The 27,629-nt window shown below is 40.8% G+C and overlaps 1 protein-coding gene across 1 annotated transcript in view; it reads right to left on the bottom strand.

Moving 5' to 3' along the window:
* LOC132835342 (collagen alpha-1(X) chain-like) overlaps positions 1-25,864 on the bottom strand; it is a 33,802-nt gene extending 7,938 nt beyond the window's left edge. Inside the window, exon 1 of the mRNA XM_060854791.1 lies at positions 25,846-25,864. Within this exon, the coding sequence (XP_060710774.1) occupies positions 25,846-25,864 (19 nt within the window). The remainder of the gene's footprint in view (positions 1-25,845) is intronic.
* Positions 25,865-27,629: the final 1,765 nt, after the last annotated feature.

Raw genomic sequence — 27,629 nt, 5'->3', positions numbered from 1 at the left:
AAGGTGCTACAAATCTTAGCAGGACTTATACACTTAATGGTAAGGTCCTAAGGAGTGTTGCTGAACAAAGAAACCTTGGAGAGCAGGGTTCCTTGAAAGTGGAGTCACAGGTAGATAGGATAGTGAAGAAGGCATTTGGTATGCTTTCTTTTATTGGTCAGAGTATTGAGTATTTGGAAGGTCATGTCGCGGCTGTACAGCACATTGGTTAGGCCACGATTGGAATATTGCGTGCAATTCTGATCTCCTATCGGAAAGTTGTTGTGAAACTTGAAAGGGTTCAGAAAAGATTGACAAGGATGTTGCCAGGGTTGGAGGAGTTGAGCTATAGGGAGAGGCTGAACAGGCTGGGGCTGTTTTCCCTGGAGCGTCGGAGGTTGAGGGGTGACCTTATAGAGGTTTACTATATCATGAGGGCTTTGATAGGATAAATAGACAAAGTCTTTTCCCTGGGGTGGGGGAGTCCAGAACCAGAGGGTGGAGGTTTAGGGTGAGAGGGGAAAGATACAAAAGAGACCTAAGGGGCAATTCTTTCACACGGACAATGGTATGTGTATGGAATGAGCTGCCCGGGGATGTGGTGGAGGCTGGCACAATTGCAACATTTGAAAGGCATTTGGATGGGTATATGAATAGGAAGGGTTTGGAGGGATATGGGCCGGGTGCGGGCAGGTGGGACTAGATTGGGTTGGGATATCTGGTTGGCATGGACAGGTTGGACCGAAGGGTCTGTTTCCATGCTGTACATCTCTATGACTCTACGATTCTATAATCACAGAATTGTTATTGCTCAGAAAGAAGCCATTCAGCCCATTGTGCTTCCACTGGCTTATTCCATGAGCATCACCACTGAGTGCCAGTATCCTGCTTTGTTCCCCATAGCCTTGTACATTATTTTTATCCAAATAATCATCCATTTCCCTTTTGAATGCCTCAGTTGAACATGTTGACTCTACCTGGTTGCTTTCAATTTTTCTAAATGTCCTACGATAATGCGTTTTAATAATAACTTCTAACAAGATAGATGTTAATGTATCTGGTCTGTCATTTTCTGCTTTCTGTCTCCCTTTTTTTTGTATAAAGGAGTTACATTTGTCATCTTCCGATCTAGTGGAACATTCCCCAAATTGTTTTGGACCCTGGAGATTTAGAATTGATGACCTCAGTTGACTGTTGAGCTTTGCATGTTGCAATCTAAATACCAAACCTCAAAGAAATTGAAATTGAAATTATTTTTGCTGATTTCTACAAATTCCTGTCACCCTGCTAAGAATTCGTTCAGTGGTATAGGTTCTATCTATATGCAACCCTAGTATGTTTGTCTGTCCAATAAGGAAATGTCCCTAATCATGGAATCATAGAATCCCTGCAGTGTGGAAACAGGATGGGGTCTATAGTAAATCAACAAAGCTCAATAAATACAGGAAAATAGAACAAAGTTCTGCTCATTCCCTTTTGGGAGCCATTTAACTTTCCACTTTCACTCTATTCATTAACCATGTATAGCCCTGTATACGAACAAGAAAATGTTTTTGACATATGCTAATCAAATTATGGCTGTCCATGCCAGCAGTAAGGGTAATCCCTTCTTTAATAAACTGTATTGCAGGTTTAAATCTTCAATGTGGCTCAGAGAACTGCCGTTACCCATGTGCTATTGCCAAAGGTTAAAATGCCTCCTGTTTTGGTCCTTATCCTGACCCCACTCTTCCACTTAGACTTGTTATGAAGTTGAAGGTATGTACTATACCTTTAAGAGAGAGTAAATGTGTTTTGCACTGAGATCTTACAAGCACCTGCCATTTGACTAACTAGCAGTCCCAGAGTGTTCTGCAAAATTGAAAATATGTAACATTTATGAAATAGATACCTGAGTTGGTTGCTGTTTTGACAACAATTCAAATTTAACCAATCAAGTTAAATTATGCCCCAGGATAGTAAAACCCGATTGAGATTGAACTTATTGTTTTATCAACATCTAACCAATGAGGCGATCCGATGTTAGGGATATTAAAAAAAGGCAGGCAGTTTGAAAGTCAAACAGAGTAACTGGCATCTGAAACACTCACTATCAAATGTCCCTTTTCATATGAAACGTCTTCACAGTAAAAGAAAGAAGATGACCCAGGGAGATCTTCAGCTGAAAGAAGAAAGACACTGGAGATGACAGTCACTGTATGGTTTTGAAATTAAGTTGATGAAATTTTGATAAGTGTTTTATTGCAACAGCATATTGTTATAGAGTTGGAGGCAGATAATAAGCAGTTAAGAGAAAGGGAGGCTTAGAGTTGTGGATAGTTGTTGTTTAATGTTCACTTTTAGAGTTAAATAATAAATTGATGTTACTTTCTCTAAATAGTGGAACTTGGGAGTTCTCTGTAACTCATTTTAATAGGTTAGGAGGTGAGGGGAGCTTTTCTTGGTGTTTGGTTAAATTAACAGAAGAGTTCATCGCTGTGTCATAATACACCACTGAATAAAATAGCAGTAAATCCCCACTAACATAATCACAGTCTGATCAACTGGCTTTAAGAAGGAAGCTATTGGCTTATGTTGGGTATCTCTGCTGAGGTTAAAATTGGAACCTATGGGAAGGCAGCAGGACCTCGAAAGGCAAGTCAAATGGGTGATTTTTATTTTACTGTTTCTCTGCCTGATTTCTGCCAGGTAGCTGGGGTTAAATTCGCCTTTTAAATATTACAATAAAATGTTAGAATTTATACGCAAAGCAAAATTATTCTTCTTCTATTTTGAATCACAAAGAGCAATGCAAGTTTCAGTATTGACTACAAAATATTTTCCAAATTTAAATTGTAAACCATGATTTACACAACAGACGGTTCTACAACAGTCATAGAGTCATAGAATCATACAGCATGGAAACAGACCCTTCAGTCCAAATCATCCATGTCCACCAAGTTTTCTAAATAAAACTTGTCCCATATGCCTGCATTTGGTCTATATCCCTCTAAATGTTCCCTATTCATGTATCTAACTAAATGTCTTTTAAATGTTGTAACTGTACCTGCACCCACCACTTCCTGTGGCAGATCATTCCACGTGTGAACCACCCTCTGTGTGAAAAAGTTGCCCCCGGTCCCTTTTAAGTCTTGGTTGAATAGAATATTTTGTTCTATGTTTGTATCAGGACTTGTTACAAGATATAATTCCCACATATTAACCAATCAACCTTGAGTCTGTAGCATCAGGAAGATTTAAGACCATTTCCTCGCTGGTTCTATCAATCTCTTGTCGGCAGCTATCAAATTGCTTTGCTAGAAATCTCCCTTACAGTAACCATGAGAAGAGATAAATATTTGAAGCAGAAAATTGTTAAAAGAAAAGGATTAAAAACATAAAATTTTGTGTTTTTTTATTTTCTCAGCTTTTTCTGTCAATTTTGCGAAGCAATCAATTTCTTTTTCTGAAGCCACTGAGCCACTAATATGATTTTACAACTGCTTCTTATATCTCACCTAAGTGAACATTTAGCAGTTTTGAAACAAAAACAGGAATTGCTGGGAGAGCTCAGCAGGTCTGGCAGCATCTGTGCAGAGAAATCAGTGTTCATGTTTTGGGTCAAGTGACTCTCCCTCAGAATGGATACTGGTTTCTCTCCACAGATGCCTCTGGACCTGTTGAGCTTTTCCAGCAATTTCTGTTTTTGTTTCTGATTTACAGCAGCCGCAATTCTTTTTCGTTCAGCAATTTTGAGAGTTCTTAAAGTTCCAGCTTGTTATTTGAATCATTACAGCTGCTCCTGATCCTATTTGCTCCTACACTCATAAACAAGCAGAATTACCTGGGCCTAGTTGCTGTTTAGAATACTGTAATTAGTCCAGTTTCTTTCTCTCTCCAACTCAGCATTAAAGCTAACTATTAGATTGTTTTTCCTATACTAGCTAATTAAGAGAACCATACTTAGCACAGGATAGGAAGTAAATGTAGGGTATTGCTTTTCTTCAAGAATTTCCAGTTTACTTTAGAGCCACAGAGTCATAGAGATGTGTAGCACAGAAACAAACCCTTTGGTCCAACTCATCCATGTCGATCAGATATCCCAACCTAATCTAGTCCCACTTGCCCATATCTCTCTAAACCCTTCCTGTTCATATACCCATCCGGATGCCTTTTAAATGTTGCAATTGTACCAGCCTCCACCACATCCTCTGGCAGCTCATTCCATACACGTACCACCCCTCTGCGTGAAAATAATCGCTCCTTAGGTCACTTTTATATATTTCGCCTCTCACCCTAAACCTATGCCCTCTAGTTCTGGACTCCCCCACCCCAGGGAAAAGACTTTGTCTATTTATCCTATCAATGCCCCTCATGATTTTATAAACCTCTATAAAGGTCACCCCTCAGCCTCCAACACTCCAGGGAAAACGGTCTCATCCTATTCAATCTCTATCTATAGCTCAAATCCTCCAACCCTGGCAGCATCCTTGTAAATTTTTTCTGAACTTTTTCAAGTTTCACAACATCCTTCCATTGGAAAGAGACCAGAATTGCCCACAATATTCCAAACGTGGCCTAATTAATGTCCTGTGCAGCCACAACATGACCACCCAAAAGTCATTTTCAAAGGCAAACAATATCCTACTGATATCCTAATATCAAAAGCATTACACCAAGATATAATATCCATGTTACACCAAGGATCCTGGATATTAAATTCACAAGAAGGCTGAATCAATGTACTAGCCAGGGATGAATCAGGATATTCAATTACTCATGAATGCATGTGGAGCAAGCCAAACAAAACAATCCCAGCATCTTTAGTACCACATCATGTTCCATCCATTCTTTCGTTAGAAGTTGGAAAGATTATATCCTTGTGATGGACCACTTCTCCAAATTACCCATTGTTCAACATCCTAGAAACACAATAACCATAACTGTTGCTGACAAGATGACCAGGATTTTCAGTATGTTTTCATATTGGAATGGACAGTAGTTGACAATAGTTCTTTGGTAAACTATTTGAATAGTGACCCATATCACATCATACCAAACTAACCACATTGAAAAGGTTTAGCAGAACATATAGTATACAATATCAAATCAACAACAATCAAGCATTGTGCAACAATCTTTTTTGCATTATGTTGTTGCATTTTTTTTGTAACACCAACGGAGAAGAGAATGCCATTCCCGGCACAGCATATGTTCTCAAAGCAAGTGTGAATAACTTCTCCAGTGGCAATTGTCAAACCAGTTGAGATTCAGGACAAATTTCTTCAAAGGCAGGGGGAAATGAAAGTAATACATTGTAAGTGAGCAGTTAGAGAACTATCAAAACTGCACACTGGGCAGAGAAGTACAAATACATACCTTGAATACCAGCAATGGTTTCTAAAATATGCAACCACTCTAAATTATGCAAAGTCATCATTGATAATGGAGCTTCATTGCAAAGGAAAAAAAGGCCAGTTCAGATTAATATTTGACACATCAATCATGGACAAACAAAAATGAGGAAGAAAGTGTTGACAATGACAGTAAAATAATGTTGAATGACAACAACCAGCAGCAAGATAGTCAAGTTGTCAAACAAGTGCAACAAAGAATACTACCAGGCTGGTAAATGATCACCAGGTCAGGATGAATTGTCAAACCTCCAAAATATTCTACTAAAGTTTGAGTTGCAATTCTGTTCTTAACCTGCTTGTACATTTTGTTAAAATAACAATATGTGATGGTATACAATCATATATATTTGGGAGAAAGTGAGGACTGCAAATGTTGGAGATCAGAGTCAAGAGTGTAATGCTGGAAAAGAATTTCTGATGAAGGGCTTATGCCCAAAACGTTGATTCTCCTGCTCCTCAGGTGCTGCCTGACCTGCTGTGCTTTTCCAGCACCACACTCTTGAATCATGCATGTCTGTTTGAAACGTGTTTTATTTCTCATAAAGAGGGAACAGGAGCATCGTGGTAATGCCGCGAGACTAACTAGTTACTAACTTTGGAATTATTTTGATTTGAGCATTCTACACATATAGACGTGAGGTCAAGTAGCCAGAAAATAAAAGCAATTTTAACAAAGTGACAGATCTCAGTGGAGATCAAGATTGCTTCATGAACTGGAACTCTGAAATGAATGAGTAATCTGAGAACAGACCTCCATTTGTTTGCATTATCTAGCATAATGACTTAATCTCGCATCTTGAATGTACATAATGAAGATTTTCAAGGTTTTTATTTCAGTCAGGATATAATTTCCAAATTTTATGTTAAGGTCTATTTTACGCTCATGTCTGTCAAAGTGTACTTGCATTTAACTAGTATTACGATTACTAGCGTTTAGTTGCATACAGTATTCTTCATATAATTCATTAAGACTGTTGAGAGAATTCTGAACCCCATTGACTGCACCACACAACCTAGATTTCATGACTGTCACACAATCCACCGAGTTCCATTATTTGAAGGCAGAAAGGGATTGGTCCTAGCCATGTGCTCTGAAGCAATGTGCAACGTAAAAGGTTACTGGGAAACACTTTGTCACTTTCTATCAATCAGCATTACAATTATGTACTGTTTCCCATCATCCAACCATTTACCAACCCACATCACAAAGTTACCGACAATTTTGGGCACTTTTATTTCACAATAAGTGTGCAAAAATGCACATAAAATTCATAACATTTCCCTTGGTATCTATGTGTGCTGATGATTATCAGTAACCTGAAACTTCCTGTCACTTACTTAGATTGGAATGCTAGAACATAAAACATCAAACTGTACAGCACAGGAACAAGTCCTTTGGCCCACAATGTTGTGCCAAACATGACGCCAACTTAAACTAATCCCTTCCTCTTGCCCTTGGCACATATCCCTCCATTCCTTGCATATTCATATGTTTATCTAAAAGTCCCTTAAACGCCCCAATTGTATCTGCCCTCATTACCACCTGTGGCAGCATGTTCCAGACTCCTACCACCCTCTGTGTAAAAAACATAACCCTCACATCTCCTTCTCATTTTCTCCCTCTCACCTTAAATGCATGCCATCTAGTTTTAGACATTTAAACTCTGGGAAAAAGATTCTGACCGTCAACATTATCTAAGCATCTCATAATTTTATAGACTTCTATCAAGTCTCCACTCTGTCTCTGCTGCTCCAGAGAAAAATAGTTTTTCTAGCCACTCCTAATAGCTCATACTTTCTAATCCAGGCAGCATCTGGCACCTTGTCTGCACCCTCTCCAAAGCTTCCACATCCTTCCTGTAATGTGGTGACTAGAATTGAATGCAATACTCGTAAGTGTGACCTAATCAATGTCTTATTAGATGCAACATGACACCCTGACTCTTGTACTCAATTATCTGACCAATACATGCAAGCATGCCATTAGCCTTCTTGACCACCCTAGCTACTTGTGTGGCCACTTCCGTGGAGCTATGGGTTTGAACCTCAAAACCCCTTTGTACATCAACGCTGTTTAGGATCCTGCCATTATCTGTATACTTTTCCTTAACATTTGATCTCCCAAGATGCAGCATTTCACAATTACCTGGATTAAACTCCATCTACTATTTCTCCGCTGATATCTGCAACTGATCTATATCCCATTGTATCCTTTGACAACCTACTACGTTATCCACAACTCCACCAATCTTTGCATCATCTGCAAACTTAGTAATCCACCCATCTACATTTTCATTCAAGTCATTTGTATCAGCAGAGTTCCAGGTATAGATCCCCCACTAGTCACGGACCTCAAGCCTGAAAAAGACCCTTCCACCACTACCTGCTGCCTGCTAAAGGCAAGCCAGTTCTGAATCCATATGGCCAAGTCGCTGTGGATCTAATGTATCTTAATCTTCTGGATGAGCCTACCATGATGGACCTTTCCCAAAAGCCTTACTAAAAATCCAAGTGGACAACATGCACTACTCTACTCTTACTGAACACCCTCATCACCTCCTCAAATAATTCAATCAAATTAGTAAGACATACCCTGCCCTGCACAAAGCATAGCTAACTGTCCCTAATTAGGCCATGCTTTTCCAAATGTGAGTAACTCCTACCCCTAAGAATTTGCTTCAGTAGCCTCCCAAACACCAATGTGAGACTTACCAGTCTCTAGTTTCCTGGATTATTCCTGTTTCTCTTCTTGAACAGAGGAACAACATTATCTACTCGCCAATCCTCTGGGACTCTCCAGTGGCTAATCAAGATACAAAGATGCAGGTCAAGACCTCAACAATTTTCTCTCTTTCCTTTTCAAGAATCTGATGTAGACTCACCTTAATGCTCTCAGAATCACTGAATCAAAGAATCCCGACAGTGTGGAAACAGGCTATTCGGCCCTACAAGTCCACATAGATCCTCCAAAGAGTAACCCACCCAGATCCATTCCCCTACGACTCTACATTTATCCCTAACTAATGCACCTAATCTACACATCCCTGAACACTATGGGCAACTTTAGCATGGCCAATTCACCCAACCCTCTTCAAGAGACGCAACTTTTTCCTTGATGTCAAAGCGCCATAGCATATTAGCATGCTCCACACAAATCTCATTATCCTCAACATCCTTCTCCTGGGTGAATATCGATGCTAAGTACTCATTTCGGATCTCATCCACATCCCCTGCCTCCAAGTACAAGTTCCCTCCTTTATCCTTGAGTGGTCCTACCTTCTCCCTTGTTATCCTTTTGTTTAAATGTTGTGTAGAGAATGCCTTAGGATTCTCTTTAACCTTACTTCTCAAGATCATTTCATGGCCCTGCCTAAGTTCTTTCCTGTTTTCTTCATGTTCCTCACAGGCCCTGTCTAATTTTAGCTCCCTAAACCTTACATGTGCTTCTTTTCTCCTTTTAGCTAAATTCATAACCTCCCTCATTATCCAAGGGTCCTTTACCTTGCCTTCCTTGCCCTTCAACCTGACTTGAATATACCAGTCCTGAATTCTCATCAGCAGGTCTTCAAACAGTTCCCAAATGTCTATTGTTAATTTGCCTGATATCAGCTCCTCCCAATTAATATTCTGTAGCTCCTGCATAATGCTGACATAATTTGCCCTCCCTCATATTAATGCCTTCCCACAAGGTCCTGAATTATCCTTATTCTAAGCTATCTTAAAACTTAAGGAGTTGCAATCACTGTTTCCAAAATGCTGTCCCACTGAAAGTTCAGTCACCTGGCCAGGATCATTAGCCAGTCCAAGGTTCAGTATGGCCCTTCCTCTAATTGGACTATCCACATACTGTTCAAGAAACCCTCTTGGATGCACTTAAAATATTCTACTCCATCTGAGCCTCTTGCTCTAAGGGACTCCCAGTCAATATTGGGCAAGTTTTAGATTAGGTTAGATTCCCTACAGTGTGGAAACAGGCCTTTCGGCCCAACCAGTCCACACCGACCCTCCGAAGAGTAACCCGCCCAGATCCATTTCCCTCTGACTAATGCACCTAACACTGTGGACAATTTAGCATGGCCAATTCACCTGACCTGCACATCTTTGGACTGAGGGAGGAAACCGGAGCACCCGGAGGAAACCCACACAGACACAGGAAGAATGTCCAAACTCCACGCAGACAGTCACCCAAGGCTGGAATCGAACCTGGGACTCTGGTGCTGTGAGGTTGCAGTGTTAACCACTGAGCCACCATGCCGCCCCTAAGTTAAAGTCCCCACTATTTACAACTCTGTTTTTGTTGCATCTTTCTATAATCTGCTTGCACATTTGTTCCTCAATATCTTGGTGGCTACTGGGGGCTGTTAGTATAATCCTAACAAAGTGATTGCACCCATCTTATTTTTGAGCTCTACCCATATTGCCCCAGTGGATGAGCCTTCTGATATGTCCTTTCTGAGTGCTGATGCAACTACTCCACCTCTTCTACTTTCCTCTCTATCTGATCTAAAACCCTGAAACGTTGAGCAGTCAGTCTTGTCCCCATCTCAACCAAGTCTCTGTAACAGCCACAACAGCATAGCCCCATGTACTGATCCAGGCTGTAAGCTCATCTGCCTTACTGGTGATACTCGTTACATTGAAATATACACACACCAGCCCATTAGTAACATCTTGTTTGTTTACCTGTCTCTGCCAGTCCTTCCTTTCTGATTTACTGGTCCTAATATGTACCTTTCCCTCAATCTGTCCACTTGCTGATCTACTGCTCTGGTTCTCAGGCCCCTGCCACTTTAGTTTTGCCACACTTAAATTTCTATCAACAGAATTGTAATATATTTATAGGCCACATTTACACTGTAGCTGTCTTTACAACACCAGTCAATCACAAAATCAATTCTATCCTGCTAAATCTATTTAGTACCATTGGCTGAATGCCAATTTGTGTATTGACACTGGAAACAGAATAGCTATACTTCCAAAATTTTTCAAAGATGGAAAATAACAATATGGCTCAAGGGAGCCCCTAAGGAGCTCCAAAACAAAAGTTAACACCCACAGAAGAGTCATATTCCATGTGATGTCATAGCTAAGGAAAGGAAGACACCTCTCCCAAATCATCCACCCCACCCACATTCTCACACACACACAAACACGCAAGGATAATTGTGTACCTCTGCTCCTGGAAATGGATTAGTGTCTGGTTTGTGAACCATATTGTTAGTTTTATTTTACTGCAAAGCAGCAATGTTGGAGGCACCAAAATTGGAGGTGTAGGGGACAGTGAAGAAGATTACCTCAGATTACAACAGTATCTTGACCAGTTGGTCAATGAGCCGAGAAGTGGCAAATGGAGTTTAATTCAGATAAATACGAGGTGCTGCATTTTGGGAAAGCAAATCTCAGCAGGACTTATACACTTAATGGTAAGGTCCTCGGGAGTGTTGCTGAACAAAGAGACCTTGGAGTGCAGGTTCATAGCTCCTTGAAAGTGGAGCTGCAGGTAGATAGGATAATGAAGAAGGGGTTTGGTATGCTTTCTTTTGTTGGTCAGAGTATTGAGTCCAGGAGTTGGGAGGTCATGTTGCAGCTGTACAGGACATTTGTTAGGCCACTGTTGGAACATTGTGTGAAATTCTGGTCTCCTTCCTATGGGAAGGATGTTGTGAAACTTGAAAGGGTTCAGAAAAGATTTACAAGTATATTGCCAGGGTTGGGGGATTTGAGCTATACGGAGAGGCTGAACAGACTGGGGCTGTTTTCCTTGGAGCGTCAGAGGCTGAGGGGTGACCTTATAGAGGTTTGCAAAATTATGAGGAGCATGGATAGGATATATAGACAAAGTCTTTTCTCTGGGGTTGGGGAGTCCAGAACTAAAGGGCGTAGGTTTAGGGTGAGAGGGAAAGATATAAAAGAGATCTAAGGGGCAACGTTTTCATGCAGAAGGTGGTACGTGTATGGAATGAGCTGCCAGAGGAAGTGGTGGAGGCTGGTACAATTGCAACATTTAAAAGGCATTTGGATAGGTATATGAATAGGAAGGGTTTGGAGGGATGTGGGCCAGGTGCTGGCAGGTGGGACTAGATTGGGTTGGGATATCTGGTCGGCATGGACAGGTTGGAGTGAAGGGTCTGTTTCCATGTTGTACATATCTATGACTCTATGACTGTATGACTTTATGCCTATTTCATGGGAAGAGTTGGCAAGCAGATGGAATAGAATAGAGAGACAAAGTGACATTATGTAAAGATAAACCCCAATAAAACTTTCTTATCTCGGCTCCAGAGCAAGGGTTGAGATAGATGGAGAAGACAAACATGATACAAATAAAAACATAAGGAAGCAAAGTGCTGATAGACAGCTTATAGAGATAAGGGGCATTTCACTGTATCGCTGCAGCACAAGGCAATTCTGAGCCTAGGAGTGACAAATATTTGAAAACCGGTGATGGCGAGCGGCAGGATGTGAAGAGAACAGAGATGGTCGTTGGATTTCAAGCACATGTTTTACAGGATTGCTCTCCAGTGGAATCTCTAGTGTCTGTACTGACTGAAAATAATTTCAATTATACCTAAAAGGCAATTGTTTAAATATCCCAGAGTGCAGAACATTTTCCTTAAGATTTGTGAAGCATATTCTAGAGGGATGTGATCTTTTTAACTTTTGGTATGTAATTCTTAAGTACTTTAAGTTCGTTATTTTCTTTCCTGTTATACCTTCCCTTTCAGCACCTTCAGAGTTTGTTATGATCTGAATTTTATCTTAGACTGTCTCATTTACCCTCTAACCTCTAAATATTGCTCTTTCTTTGTCAGAATTTTACAGTCTCGGTCTCTTGTGTAATTGTAATGTGCCTGTATCATAAACTTTAAAGTTGGATTATTATTGCAAGGCCAAGTGTTGCCTATTATTCATGGAATCCCATCTTTTCATAATAACTATACTCCTTCCGCTAAACAGGTAGCAGAAATTGAGACTGACATTGTAGAATGCTATTTTTGATTATCAGTTTGTACTTAATTAACAGTAATTGTCCTTCAATGACGTATTCTCATTGCTGTTCAATTTACCTTCTCACTTTCAAGGATTCAATTTATGTAAAAAAAATTACTTGTTCCCAGAATAAATACACCTCAGAAAAGTAATCTTTATTTTGATTTTTGCAGCATTATTTATATATAATTGGCAGTACTTTCAATTTGGAGAGTTATCACGAACATACAGTTGGATGATATTATGAACAGGTTACAAGAGCTGTCCTTGCCAGTGACACCCACATACCATGAACATAGAACATAAGAACTTGGAGCAGGAGTAGGCCATCCGGCCTTTCGAGCCTGCTCCGCCATTCAATAAGATCATGGCGGATCTTTTCGTGCACTCAGATCCACTTTCACGGTATCCCTTAATTCCTTTATTGTTCAAAAAAATCTGCCTTAGCTTTAAAAGTGTCAACTACTTCACTGGGCAAGAAATTCTATAGATTAACAAGCCTCTGGGTGAAGACGTTCCTTCTCAATTCAGTCCTAAATCTGCTCCCTCTTGAGGCAATGCCCTCTTGTCCTAGCTTCACCTGCTAATGGAAACATGCTCTCTACTTCAATCTTATCTATTCCCTTTATAATTTTATATGTTTCTATAAGATCTTCCCTCATTCTTCTGAATTCCAATGAATATAATCCATCTACTCCGTCTCTTCTCGTAAGCCAAACCCCTCAACTCCAAAATCAATCTAGTGAACCTCCTCTTCACCCCCCCACCTCATTTCTCAAGTAAGGAGACCAAAACTGCACACACTACTCCAGGTATGGCCTCACCAACACCCTATACAGCTGCAACATAACCTCCCTGCTTTTAAACTCAATCCCTTTAGCAATGAAGGACAAAATTCCATTTGTCTTCCTAATTGCTTGCTGTACCTGCAGACCAACCTACTGTGATTCATGCACAAGGGACACCCAGGTCCCTCGGCATGGCAGCATGCTGTAACTTGTTTTTTTACCCTTCAAGTGACAATCCTTTTTACTGTTACTCCTCCCAAAATGGATGACTTCACATATATTAACATTGTATTCCATCTGCCAGACCTTTGACCACTCACTCAACATATCAATGTTCTTCTGCAAAGTTTCACAGTTCACTGCACACTTTGCTCTGCAACTCATCTTAGTGTTATCTACAAACTTAGACACCCTACACGTGGTCCCCAACTCCAAATCATCTATATAAATTGTAAATAATTGCGGTTCCCAACTCTGATCCCCGAGGCACATGACTAGTAACTGATTGCCAGCTTGAGTGGCATTCATTTACCCCCACTCTTTGCTTCCTGTTAGTTAACCAATCCTCTATCCATGCTAATACTCTACCCCTAATGCCATGCATTCTTATCTTATGCAGCAGCCTCTAGTGCAGTATCTGTTGGAAGGCCCTTTGGAAATCTAGGTACACAACACTCACTGGGTCCCCGTTTTCCACCTTGGTTGTAATGTCTTCAGAGAATTCCAAAAGATTTGTGAAGCATGACCTGTCCTTCATGAACTCATGCTGTGTCTGCCCAACGGGACAATTTCTATTGAGATGACCTATTATTTCTTCCTTGATAATAGAGCCAAGCATCTTCCCCACTATAGAGGTTAAACTAACCAGTCTATAATTCCCCACCTTTTGTCTACCTCCCTTTATAAACAATGGTGTCACATTTGTGTTTTCCAATCTGCCCAAGAGTCCAGCAAATTTTGGAAAATTACCACAAGCGCACTAACTATTTCTCCCGCCATCTCTTTTAGTAACCTAGGATGCATTCCATCAGTGCCAGGAGACTTAGCTATCCTTAGTTCCATTAGCTTGCCCAACACTAGCTCTTCTGTAATAATAAATGTTCCAGATCCTCACTTACCTTTGTCTCCTTGTGAATTACTGGCATGTTATTAGTGTCCTCCACTGTGAGGACTGATACAAAATACCTGTACAATGCCTCAGCCATTTCATTATATCTCATAACTAAATGCCTCTTCTCATCCTCTAAAGGATCAATATTTACTTTAGCCGCTCCTTTTCATTTTATATGCTATCTGTCTTTGTATTCTATGCTAGTTTTTTTCTCATGTTCTATCTTACTTTTCTTTATAGCTCTTTTTATGACTTTCTGTTGACCTTTAAAGTTTTCCCAATCTTCTAGTTTCATGCTGTTTTTGGCCACTTTGTATGCCTTCTCTATCAATTTGATAACTTCCTTTATTTTGTTAGTCACCCTTGGTTCATTACCCCTTTTCTTATAGTCCTTCCTTTTCACTGGAATATACTTTTGCTGAACACTTTGAAAAATTGCATTGAAAGTCCTCCAATGCTCATCAACTGTCTCACCATAAAATCTTTGTTTCCAGTCTACAATCTTTATTTCCAGTCTACTGAATAAAAATATTTTTAAAAAAGTAAAAATATATTAATTTGAAACTATAGCATACCGCAATAATATGTTCCAGCGATGATGTTCACAGAAAGCAGCAGTAAAAGGGGGCTGATTTCTCCTCGGACCATGTTTACAAGATCACCTCCTTAAAGAATCAATGGACATGGTTACAATGCACTTAAGAATACTTTCAGTACAAATAAGAACCGGTCAAATACTCCAATTTTTACAGAAGGTTAATGTTGAATGAATATAAAATGATCCCTGGTACAGCCATACCTGTGCCAGAATGAAACAAACTACTTCACACTGCAGACAGAGAACGATACTGCTCGTGCAGCAGAAATATTGTGGCTCTTGGAGTGGCAGGTTAATGTATTTAAGTGCAGTGTATTCAGCAAGTAATTTTCAAAGTAAATCACAAAGCATCTTCATCATGTAATTATGAATGTGATGAATGTGCTGCTTTATGGACAAGTCAGGTCAAGTGAGTACACATTGTGCAAACTCCCGAAGCTGTCTTCATTATAAACATGTCTGGTTGCACCCTGTCGCAGGCAATCTCATGTGTTAAAGTATTGCTCAAGAACATAAAAACTAGGAGCAGCAGTAGGCATTTTAGCCCTCAGGTCTGCTCCATGGTTTAATATGATCATGGCTGATCTCATTTTGGCATCAGCTCTGCTTTCCTGTCTTTCCTCCATAGCCCTTCAACCCATAACAAATTAAAATTCTGTCTATCTCCTCTTTAATTCTATTCAGTGTCCGAGCATCCACCACAATCGAGGGTTGTGACTTCCATAGATTCACAAATGTTTGAGAGAAGCCGTTTCTCCTTATCTCTGTTTTAAACATGCAACCCCTTATCCTAAAACTATTGGCAGCCAGGTTAAGTGTCTGTTTCAGATGGGAGCCCACATTCTGAGGAGTTGAGGAACATTTGATCTTTACTTGGTGTAGTAGAAGAATCGGGTGTTACTATCATCAAATGAGAGGTAAAGAAGCAATTTCACTAAAGGGAGTAGCTGGAATGTATATTTTCCAGATCAGATTTGCGGAAGAATTCTTAATGAATGTATCCACTAGTTGGTAGCTCCCTTTGCTCTGATCTTCCAGAAGCCATTTCATTTACATACGGTTCCTCGCTGTTAGAGGTTGGTCACCATCATTCCAGTTACTCAGAAGTCCTGAATTAGAACTAAAATTAGCTTTATTGTCACGTACTTTTGATTGCATGCAGTGAAAAGTTTGCAATGTTGTCACTTATGGTGGCATCTTAGGTACAAAATACCTAGGTACAGCTGCTTAAGTATTTGGTATAAAATTTTAAGAATAATAAATAAAAGTCCAGCATATGAATAAAAAGGAAAAATAAAACAACAATTGAATTACAATCCTTTTCACTCAAGTTTGTGCCAGCATTTCGCTTCCAGACTGCACCAAGCCACGTCTCTTAGACCATAGTAGGCTTCAAAACTCGAGGCCTTACTTCCAGTCCCCATGGAAACCTCCAGTTTGGGACTCGACTCCCAGCAATGGCCTCTCGTTTGCGACCTGCCTCTCCTGTGCTGGCAGGACTCATCTCTGGGTCTCGTGTCCCCGCACCGGCCTCCTGTATGGGGCTCACCTCCTCTGCCGCACTCTGGTCCCAGACTCACCTCCGGACTCATCTCCCACACCAGCCTGATCTGGGACTTACCTCCAGGACTCACTTGTGACAGCCTGTGGTCCAATAGTCACTTCTTCTATTCTGCTCTAAATAAGTTTAAAGTTAGAAGTTTGAAAAGCAGAAAAGAAAAAGAATAGGTGGAGCAGAGGTGCTCTGGTTGGAGTGTCCTAGTCTGTCACCATCATGGACTGGAATGAGTCCTGCCCTGTTTAAGCTCAGTGGTTACCTGCCAGATGTTGTTATGTCAATAGTCATGAAGGGTTGCGAGTGAATTTGTGTCAGTTTTTTTTTCGATCATCTTGCTCCACATGTTCTCAATTGTAATTTGCCAATTGTCAATCAAGATCAATGTTTACATAATCTTGGCAGAGTCTGCAACCATGTTAGTGAAAACGAACAACTTTTTTTGATGATTAATCCTATGTACAAGACAGATTTCAGCAGAATATCTCTCGAAGTTTCCACAGTCAGGTTCCATTTCCATATGATGTGACACCATCTGATAGAATTGATGGTGCAGTCAAACAGTTAGCATATAGCTGTTAATCCCATAAAAAGAATCTTCCGAGTCTTTCACTCTATCTCGGAAGCTATTCACATTATAATCCCATTTCTGCACCCTCTCACTCTCCTAAGTATTTTGCCAAAGTCATCACTCCGCGTGTAGTTTTGACTCATTCTGAGAAAGAAAGAGAGATATGCATTCCATTAATCTCTTTGTGGGAAGCAAACACATTGGCAGGCTGGGATATGAGATTCTCACAGCAATTGGTACCTGAGCTATCACACTTGTGACAACGAAAATAAAATCAGTGAAAACTGATCAAAAAAGACTGATTCAAAGAACAAACCAAAAAATATAACAAAACTAAAACAAAATTCTAATTTTCTTCTTCTTTGCTTTTCCTTCTTACTGCACTCTGGGGAAAGATTAAAGTTTCAGCTGAAAAAGAAGTATTTTCAGTTCAGTATAAAGGAACTGAGATGCTGAACCTCATTTGATTGCTGAGAAAATCTGGAGGCAATGCAGCTGCAGAAAATAATCAGGAAAACTAATGTTCTAATTATCAAGAGAGGAATTGAAACTAAAATAGGGAGGCTGTGCTTCAGTTGTATAAGGTACTGGTGAGACTACAACTGGAGTACTGTGTACAGCATCAGTCAGCTTATTGAAGAAATGATGTAAATGACGCCATTCAGAAAGTTTACAAGATTAATACCTGGAATGAGTGCGTTTTTTTACTGAGGAAGTGCTGAACAGCAAGACTTATATCTGTTTGATTTCTATAAGTAAAAGTCAACTTGATTGAAACATGTAAGATCCTGAGGGGTCTTCACATATTAGATGTGGGGAGGATGTTTTCTCTTAAGGGAGAATTGAAAACTAAATGAAACTGTTAAAAAAATCAGGAGTAACCTATTCAAAACAGGGATAAGGTAAAATAGGAAGTGAAAGCAGAATCCTTGAGCACTTAGCAGAGGTAGATAGATGCTTGCTGCCAAAGCAGGTGAAAAATTATAGGGTTGGATGCAGGATTCAGTTACAATCAGTTCAGCCATGATCTGACTCCCTCTCATTGTTCATATGACTGTGCGTTTGTACCTGACATATAACATAAGTCCTGTCCATCGGGATAGAGAGGACTGTTCCTGAGAGGGTTTATCTAATATCCTATGTGTGGACTAGTAACTAACCACTTCTCTGTTACCAATCAGTATGGGGTGTTACAATAACAGTAGTGTGTATGTATTCTTTAGTTAAGCCTGATCATCTCCACAGGACTGTCAGATACCTCTGAACATTTACTGTTTACCATGATTGACCTTATCTTCTATCAGAGACTTTGTGTAGGCATCCTTCCCCACATGCAATCAATGACTTAAACTAATACCATGAGAAAAGCTCAGGGAGTGGCGAATTTACCCAAAATGCCCCAGTTGGTTCCAGTTAACACGACCACAACACCAAACATACAGAACAGATTTTGTTTTATTAGTTATTCAGGGGATGTGTATTCATTGACTTAGTCAAGATGTATTGCTCATCCTCGATGTCGTGAAGAAGATATGGAAAGTTGCCACCTTGAAATGTTGCAGTCTATTTGGAGTTGGTACAAAATGCAGTCAAGGAAGGAATTCCAGATTTTTGATCCAGTAATGCTGAAGAAATTGCAATTAATTCAAAGTCAGATAGTGAGTGGCTTGAAAGGGAAATTACAAATGGTGGTGTTTTCATGTACCTGCTACCTTTGTCCTTTTATAAGCTTGTGGTTGGAAGGAGCCTTGGTGAATTTTTGCAGTGCATCTTGTAGATGGTATACACTTTTGATTGTAAATATTGATGGTGCACAGAGTGAATGTTTGAAGTTGTGGGGTCAAGCAAGCTGGCTATTTTTTCCTGGAGCCTACGGTGCAATAAACAGAGACTTTTTAAAACCTTTTTCAACAGGAGGGTGATTCCCTCTCAAGAGACAATAAAAACGTTACAGTTATTTACAGTTGAATTAAAGATCTTAGGAAGATTCAGAAAATCTGCTTCTACCAAATCATTTGCATCAGTTTTCTCCCACTCTTACCTGAAACAAGTATCTAATGTCTAGAATATCCGTTTGTGGCTAGTCATGTTCACCATTGGTGGGTTTAGATTCCTGATGAAGGGCTTTTGACCGAAACATCGATTTTCCTGTTCCTCGGATGCTGCCTGACCTACAGTGCTTTTCCAGCACCATTCTAATCTAAACCCTCAATGTTCATTATTGGTGCTTTTTCTTCCACTTATTTCTGTTTTAAATAGGAGATCCCTTATTTTGACACAGTGATTTTTAGTTCTGGATTATTCTATAGGAGGAAATATCAATGCTGAATGCACCGTCAAGACTGTTCAATAAATCTTGATTTTCAACATTTGTAATTTCGTGAGCACTAACAGACTTTACTGCTCAATTGCTCCTAATTGGTCTCTCTCCTGGAACTGGATGATGTTCTGCAGTACTGGTTGGCAAGACCTGCGACAGGGGAGTTCGTCAGGCCCCATTAACTGAGGTCTGGCATTCTTGGGGCCCCACTCTTCTCTGATCAGAGGTCAAGGCCAGGACCAGCACGTCAGCCTGTAATTTCTGTCCCTGTTGGCCAGATCAAGCTTCTGCCAGTGGAATCCTTTATCAGCATGGACCACATCCTCTTTCTTCTTGCCCTTTCAGCTGATGAAATTCAAGTGCCTTTTCAATTCCCGGCTGTTTAATTGCCTGTAATCTACACTCATGTACCATTTATTGTTCAGTAACTTGCTACATTAACTGTTGTCACTTTTCATTTATCTTGCATGAGCTGATTGCTCTGTGGACTCCAAGACTTGCCACCTTGCTGAAGCTCTTTCCTGAGCTTTTCAATCTGGCCAATTGATCCCGGTGCTGTGTTCTATGCATACCTTACCTGCCTGTTGGTGATGTGTTCTTCTAAAGTGTCGCCATTTTTATTTCTTACTGCGTTTCTTACTTTCAATGAGGTATCTTGAGTCTGACTGCTGCCAGCCTGCAGTCAGTCAGGTAAGTGAACATTAGCAGGCTTTATTAAATGTAACACATCATAGAATAAAAGATACAATAAAGATACAGTTAACACTTTACTCCACAGATGCAAGTACATATTGTGATTGAGACTGGGAAAAACTTGGAACGGAATGAAAAATCACACTACATTCAACTTGGAGTGTGTTGCTGGAGTTTGGGAATATTCCTTAGGAATGTTGAATCAGAATGCTGGGTTTGGTGTTCAGACTAATATTTGCCAAGGAACTGGGCAAACCCTTGAAATCTTTGCCTGAACTTTACAATGATGATCTGTCTGAAGTTTATTGCCAAGTCTGTATTTAGGAGTGAATGCTGCCTAAATTTGGTTACAAAACTCTTCCATCAGACAATTTGGACTGTATTCACCTTTACCTGACTAACACCCAATTAAAAGACTCACTTGTGGCTGAGTGAATGAATTCATTTTTTCTTGTGTAATCATTAAGAGAGTCAGACAGTCTTTAGTTGACAATTGTTTATTAATATTAAAATTGTGATTAATAAAAAAGAAACACTGAGTGTACAACTAGTCATTAGACAGTATGAAGTAACAAAATGAGTATCAAGTTATAAATAATTTAGTAGGTTTCACAGTAATTCACCATCTGCACCATGACGATTTTGAGATTCTGTGATTGACCAGATCATCTCTTTTCATGTTAGTCATCTCAAACAGCCTTGTTAGTCACATAATTAGTCCTCAGGATACCGTTGACTACAGAACCCAGCATGGTAAGGTGGTAAATCACTCCCTAACATCTTAGACCTTCGGTACAAGAAATGTTTTCTGGTATCAAAGAAAGTGTTACATAGAAACAAATTGACAAGTGTAGGCTATTCAAGCCTGTCTAGTCATTCAATTATATCATGGCAAATTTGCACTTGATTTCCAATTGCCTTTGATCCTCTTTCCCTGGTTTTTGTTTTAACCTATTTTTCATTACCAAGATGTTATTATACACCTCTGGAGCAGATGGGACTTGAACCCAGGCCTCCCTGGTCCAGGGCAGGGACACCACCTTGCACCACAAGACTGATTTCCATCTTGAAAACTTCAGTTAATCCAGTTTCCATTTTTTTTAGGAAATAGAGTTTCAGATTTCTACTGATTATTGTAGGAAATAAAATCCTAATTACTGTCTTGGAAAGCTGATTTCTAATTCCATGATTGTATCCTTTTTTACTGAACTCTCTCATCATAGGTAATTGCTTCTGTACATCTACTTTACTAAAAGAAACCCTATATTTATTTAAATTTGGGAATTAGATCATTCTTCAAACATCCAAACTCAAGCTAAGTTTACACAACACCTACCACATTGACACTTAAAGGTTTGGTACCATTCTAGTTATTCTGTACAGTGACCTTTCCAAGGTCAATACCTTTCTCCTTCGATTTAGTCCCCAAGCTAACTACAAAACAGTACTTCACACAGGGTATCACCAAAGCTCTGGACAGAAGAAGCTTAATTCCTCTCCTTTGTGCTCCTTCCCCTTGATAAGAAAGCAAATGTTCTATTAGTTTTCACCTGTGCTCTAGCCTTTGTTATTTGGATATTTGGGACACACTAATCTTTTTGATCCTACCTACATCGTTCCCAGTTTGACAGTTACACTCCTAGTCAACTAGCTCTGGCCCCTGGGCACATACCTTACATACATTCTATTTAGCTACTGATTCCATTTTGAGGAGAGCCTCAAGCTAAATTTCAGAGTAATGTGCTTACAGTGTGCAGCCTAGAGACACAATTTATTTTCTTCAGAATATTTCACCAGAGTATAGTGCACAGTTTTGCTCCCCTTATTTAAAAAAGGAGGGTGTTTATTAGATTGATGCCTGGAATGAGCAGTTTGTCTTCTGAGGACAGCATGGGTAAACAGGGCTTGTTTCCACAGAGTAAATATAATTCTGAACGGTCTTGCCAAGGAAGATGTGGAAATGATGCTTCCTCTTCTGGATGAATCCAGAAGTAAGTTCCACAGTTTTAAAATTAAGGGTAATCTTTTCAGGACTGTGATGAAGAGTTTTTTTTTCCCTTAGAGAGAGTTGGGTACCTTTGGAATTCTTTGTCTATTAAAATAGTGGAAACCGTTTATTGAATATTTTTATGGCAGAGTGAGATAGATTCTTGGTAGGCAGAAGAATCAAAGATTATTAGAGATTTAGATGGCAGTAAGGAATTCAAACCACAAACACATCATCCACAATTTTATTGAATGTTGGAGCCGGCTTGCAAGGCCAAATCATTTACTAATATAGACAGCAAGGTAAACAGCTCTTAAAAGTTCATAGGATTTTGAGAATGAAAAGACCTGAGTCCAATTGTTTAGATGTTGTCCTGTTTCTTTAGCAGTGGTGACATTTAAGGTTTTGAGCGCTCAGGAAGCTGTGAGTTTTTTTCAGTCTCCGGCTTCCAGTATGTTTGCAATTATCAACATACATCGTTTCCTCTCCCTGTTTTTCCCAAAATATTACTGTAGATTTACACTTCCTTTGTTGATTTGGTGTCTGTGTCTTTACTTCATTTCCAGGCAGGTTATTGTAGGCAACCTTTCCCTCAATCATGTGAATCTGAGTAAAACAAGGGATTTAAATTCAGTCCCTCTTAATTAAAATGCTAATTGCAATGCAGCTGGTTTTGTATGTGACATGTTGGTTGCCTGGGCAACTACGTGATGACAGCAGCTACTCTAGGTCAGCAGTGACCTTTTTACTTTCATTTTTATCCCATGAAAATCTCAGGTATTCAAGTCAAATGACGGAAATGGAAAACTGACACCTGTAGTCCATTTCATTGACTGGTTCCTGGACAAGGATTCCCAATTCATTTGATTCTGGCCAGGATATCCCCGGATGGTTACACTTGCAGGTGAGGAGAAAGAAACTGGTTCCACTTCTTTATTCAACCCCCTCCTACTGTCAGCTAGGAGTTGGTTAGCTCAGCTGGCTGAACAGGTGGTTTGCAATGCAGTGTGGTACCAAGAGAGTGGGTTTACTTCCACATCGGCTGAGGTTACCATGAAGGATTCTCCTTCTCAACTTCTCTCCTCGCCTGAGATGTGGTGACCCTCTGTTTAAACCATCTAATGAGAGAGCTGACTTATGGTCTGGTAAGACTATGGCGCCTTTATCTTCTACCCTCAGATGATGGAACAGAACGTATACCCACGATTAGAAATGAGGAGTGAGGACTCCCAAATAGCTCAAAGAAAAGATCCGCAAATCAATCCTTGGCTTGTAAATGAGGAGTAGATGCTGAAATATTCTAGCCATTAAATTGCATGGTTTGATATCACTGACCCCAGCAGCTGAGCAATAGGTCTGGATCTTCTACAAGTTGGCCAAAGAGTGTTGATTTAATCCTTTCTGATAGTGATTTTGTTGACTTGTGACCTACTTCAAGCAATCAGTAAAAGAGAGAGACTATTTATTTTGTCTGTAAGCACAGTTGTGTCGAGTGGATGTTCCTTATCTATGACCTTCCTGATAAAGGGCTTATGTCCGAAACATTGATACTCCTGCTCCTCGGATGCTGCCTGACCTGCTGTGCTTTTCCAGTACCCCACACTCAACTTGGTAGCACCCACCACACCTTACAGTTAGAACACTACACTTAACACAGATAGACTCTGGGTTGATGCCAGCTTTTCAACCTCTTCTTTTGGTTAATCCTAGGAGGGAAAAACATGAACATGCCTTAAATCCAGAACTACTTCTTTTTATATCAAACCTTGCTCACAGCTGGTATATAACTTAGAGGAGATAGTTTCTGTTTGGGTGGTTATTGGCCTTATTTACCTTTCAACCGCTGGAAATTACAGTTCTGTTTTTGCAATGCATCTCTTTCTTTTAAGTGTCCCTGTCAGATATTTCTATCCACCCATCAATTGCAACGTTTCACAGCCTTTCTCAGGACACATCATAATCTACACCGGAGTGTTCCAGACAGTCTCTGAATGACATTCTCAGATTTTATATTCCTAGTGATCTTTGTCCTTCGTTCCAATATTTTAACCAAAAACTTCTAAGTCACTTGAGTTCAAAATGTTTGTAACTAACAGCAATAATCTATTGTTGTGATGATTGTAACTTCATTAGAACTGAATAAAAAAGAAGTCATTTATTATCACTTGTATCTTTTACGAAAAAAGTGAAAAGTATTTAAGTCACCATACACAGTGCCTATGTTAATAACAAAAGGTAATAAGAAAAAAACAAAAATAATTAAGACAAAGTCCATCTCAGTTCAGTTCATGGCTCCTGGGTTTGGGTTGCTGGAATTTCAGGTTGCAAGGCTCCACTGAAGTTGCCCCAGGGAACAATCTCATCGCCAAAGCCAGCCAACAATGACACCAACCTGACTAATGAAATCCTGGGCTGTACAATCACAGGACGAGGCCACAAGGAACTGCCATTGCCATCCCACATGCCCGACACATTCCTCCTCTAACTCGCTGATGCCGCAGCCAATACTGGGTCCCTGTGCTCGCCTCCTTGATGCTGCTGCCAGAGTCCCAACCCAGGCTTACCAGCCGCTGCAATGCTTTGGACTCTGATGAAGCCACCTTCCTACCGCCTTCCGTCAAAACATTTATTGGCCATCACTAATTGTCCTTGAGTATGTGGTAGTGAGCTGCCTTCTTAAATTGCTGCAGTCCACCTGTTATGGCTTGACTTACAATGTTATTTGTGAGGGAATTTCAGGTTTTTGACTCAGTGAAAGTGAAGGAACAGCAATATACTTCCAAGTCAGGATGGGATCTTGAAGGTGCTGGTGCTCCCATGCATTTGCTGCCCTTGTCCTTCTATATGGAAGCAGTCATGGTTTTAGAAGGTGCTCTCTGAGGATCTTTCATGAATTTCTGCAGCACATCTTTGTGACAGCACACACTGCTGCTACTGAATGTCGGTGGTGGAGCTTGTAGGTGTAGCGTCAATCAAGCGGGCTGCTTAGTCCTGGATGGTGTCAAGCTTCTTGGGTATTCTTTGAGCTGCATTCATCCAGGCAAGTGGGGAATATCCCATCACACTCCTGACTTGTGCCTTGTAGGTGGTGGACAGGCTTTGTGGAGTCAGAAGGTGAGTTCCTTGTAATATTCGTAGCCTCCAACCTGCTCTTAAGAGTGGCACTGTGGCTCAGTGGTTAGCACTGCTGCCTCACAGTACCAGGGACCCGGGTTCAATTCCAGCCTTGGGTGACTGTGTGTTGCGTTTGCACATTCTCCCATTTCTGCGTGGATTTCCTCCCACAGTCCAAAAACCTGCAGGGTAGGTGAATTGGCCATACTAAGTTGCCCATAATGTTAGGTGCATTAGTCAGAGGGAAATGGGTCTGGGTGGGTTACTCTTCAGAGATTGGTGTGAACTTGTTGGGCCAAAGGGCCTGTTCCCACACTGTAGGGAATTTAATCTAATCTTGTAGCCACTGTATTTATGTGGTGAGTCCAGTTGAATTTCTGGTCAATGGATGTTGATGGTAGGGTATTTGGCGATGGTAACATAATTGAATGTCAAGGAGCGGTGGTTAGGTTATCTCTTATTGGTGATGGTCATTTCCTGGCATTTGTGTGGCATGAATGTTATTTGCCACTTGTCAGCACAGGCCTACATATTGTCCAGATCTTGTTGTATTTGAACATGGACTGTTTCAGTGTCTGAGGAGTTGTGGATAGTACTGAACATTGTGCAATCATTGGCGAATATCCCCACTTCTGACCTTACGATGGAAGGAAGATCATTGATGAAGCAACTAAAGATGGTTGGACCTAGGACAGTACCCCGAGGAACTCCTGCAGAGGTGTCCCGTGGCTGGGATGACTTACCTTCAACAACCAAGACCATCTTCCTACGTGCCAGGAATGACTCTAATCAGCAGAGAGTTTGCCGCATGATACCCCTTGTTTTCAGTTTTGCAAGGCATCCTTGATGCCACACTCAGTCAAATGCAGCGTTGATGTCAAAGGCTGTCACTCTCACCTCAACTTTACTAGGATGTTGCCTGGTGTAGAGGGAAGGTCTTACGAGGAAAGGCTGAGGGACTTGAGGCTGTTTTCGTTAGACAGGAGAAGGTTGAGAGATGACTTAATTGAGACCTATAAGATAATCAGAGGGTTAGATAGGTTGGACAGTGAGAGCCTTTTTCCTCAGATGGCAATGGCTAGCACGAGGGAACATAGCTTTAAATTGAGCGATGATAGATATAAGATAGATGTCAAAGGTAGTTTCTTTACTCAGAGCAGTAGAGGCGTGGAACACACTGCCTGCAACAGTAGTAGACTTGCCATCTTTAAGGGCATTTAAATAGTCATTGGATAGGCATATGGATGAGAATGGAATGGTGTGGGTTAGATGGGCCTCAGATTAGTTCCACAGGTCGGTGCAACATCAAAGGCCACAGGGCCTGTACTGTGCTGCAATATTCCATGTTCTAACTCTGGAATTCAGCTCTTTTGTCCATGTTTGAACCAAGCCTGTAATGAGGTCAGGAACTTAATGGCCCTAGTGAACCCAAACTGGGTGTTATTGAGCATGTAATTGCGAAGTAGGTGCTGCTTGACAGCATTGTTGATGACACTTTCCATCAACTATTGATGATTGACGGTAGACTGATGGGACAGTAATTGACTGGGTTGGATTTGTCCTGCTTTTTATGTGCAGGGTTCACCTGGGAAATTTTCTACATTGTCAGGTAGATGCCAGTGTTTTAACGACTGGAACAGCGTGGCTGGGGGAGGGGCAAGCTCTGGAGCACAAGCCTTCAACACAATGTTGGCAGGGCCCATAGCTTTTCAGTATCTAGTGCCTGCAACACTGGGGGAGGGATCTGAAAACCTCAGACTTGGGAATGGCACATGGACAACTACAGAGACCCTGATGATTTGAAGAATTGTCAGGAGCTTTATGTAAAACATAAATATGAGCAAGTACCAGTGGACTGAATGGCCTGCTTCTCTGTTTTAAATTTGATGTAATACAAATGGTCCAGGGATCCAGGAGGTAGTGCTGGAGGAGGCAATGTTGAGGCAGCTGCCCCAATGCCTAGGTATAATGACGCCTTTCCAAGATGACCAGTCCTAGCTCCCACTTCCACAAATCATTATTCCAGGTTTTGAGACCTCATCCCTAATATATCAAGGCCCACCCCAAACTGCTAAGGCTCCTTTCCCCAGTACCATGTGCCTTCCCTCAGGTTGCCAGGCTCTCTGTAGTTGTCCATGTGCCATCCCTAGGTGCTGCGTTGCTCAGATCCCATGGTGACTGCCAAGTGTCCAGACAATGCTCTGAGGTGATCAGACCACTCTATAAGTTGTTTAGGCCCCTTCCTCAGATATACAGGCCCTGCTCTGAGGTAGCTCCCTCACTCTTATGCCAGAGAGAAGACCCGAAGATATCCAGACTGCTGCTCAATAGGTCCAGGCCCCTGGCCAAACTATCCACTCAGGGTCTTGACTTTGTCCCAATGTAGACCTGTACTCCAGGTCATCAGGCTCTTCCCAATATCTGGCCTCTCCCCCATTTGAACAAACTCCTCATTAGTGTCATTTCCAAGTTACCAACATTCCCATGTTAAGGATCAAAGCCAGCTCCTAAGGCCTGTCCCTAAGAG

This window comes from Hemiscyllium ocellatum, chromosome 3 (assembly GCF_020745735.1).
Source record: "Hemiscyllium ocellatum isolate sHemOce1 chromosome 3, sHemOce1.pat.X.cur, whole genome shotgun sequence".
In the NCBI taxonomy this organism is placed as follows: domain Eukaryota; kingdom Metazoa; phylum Chordata; class Chondrichthyes; order Orectolobiformes; family Hemiscylliidae; genus Hemiscyllium; species Hemiscyllium ocellatum.
This window is presented reverse-complemented; position numbering and strand designations above follow the sequence as displayed.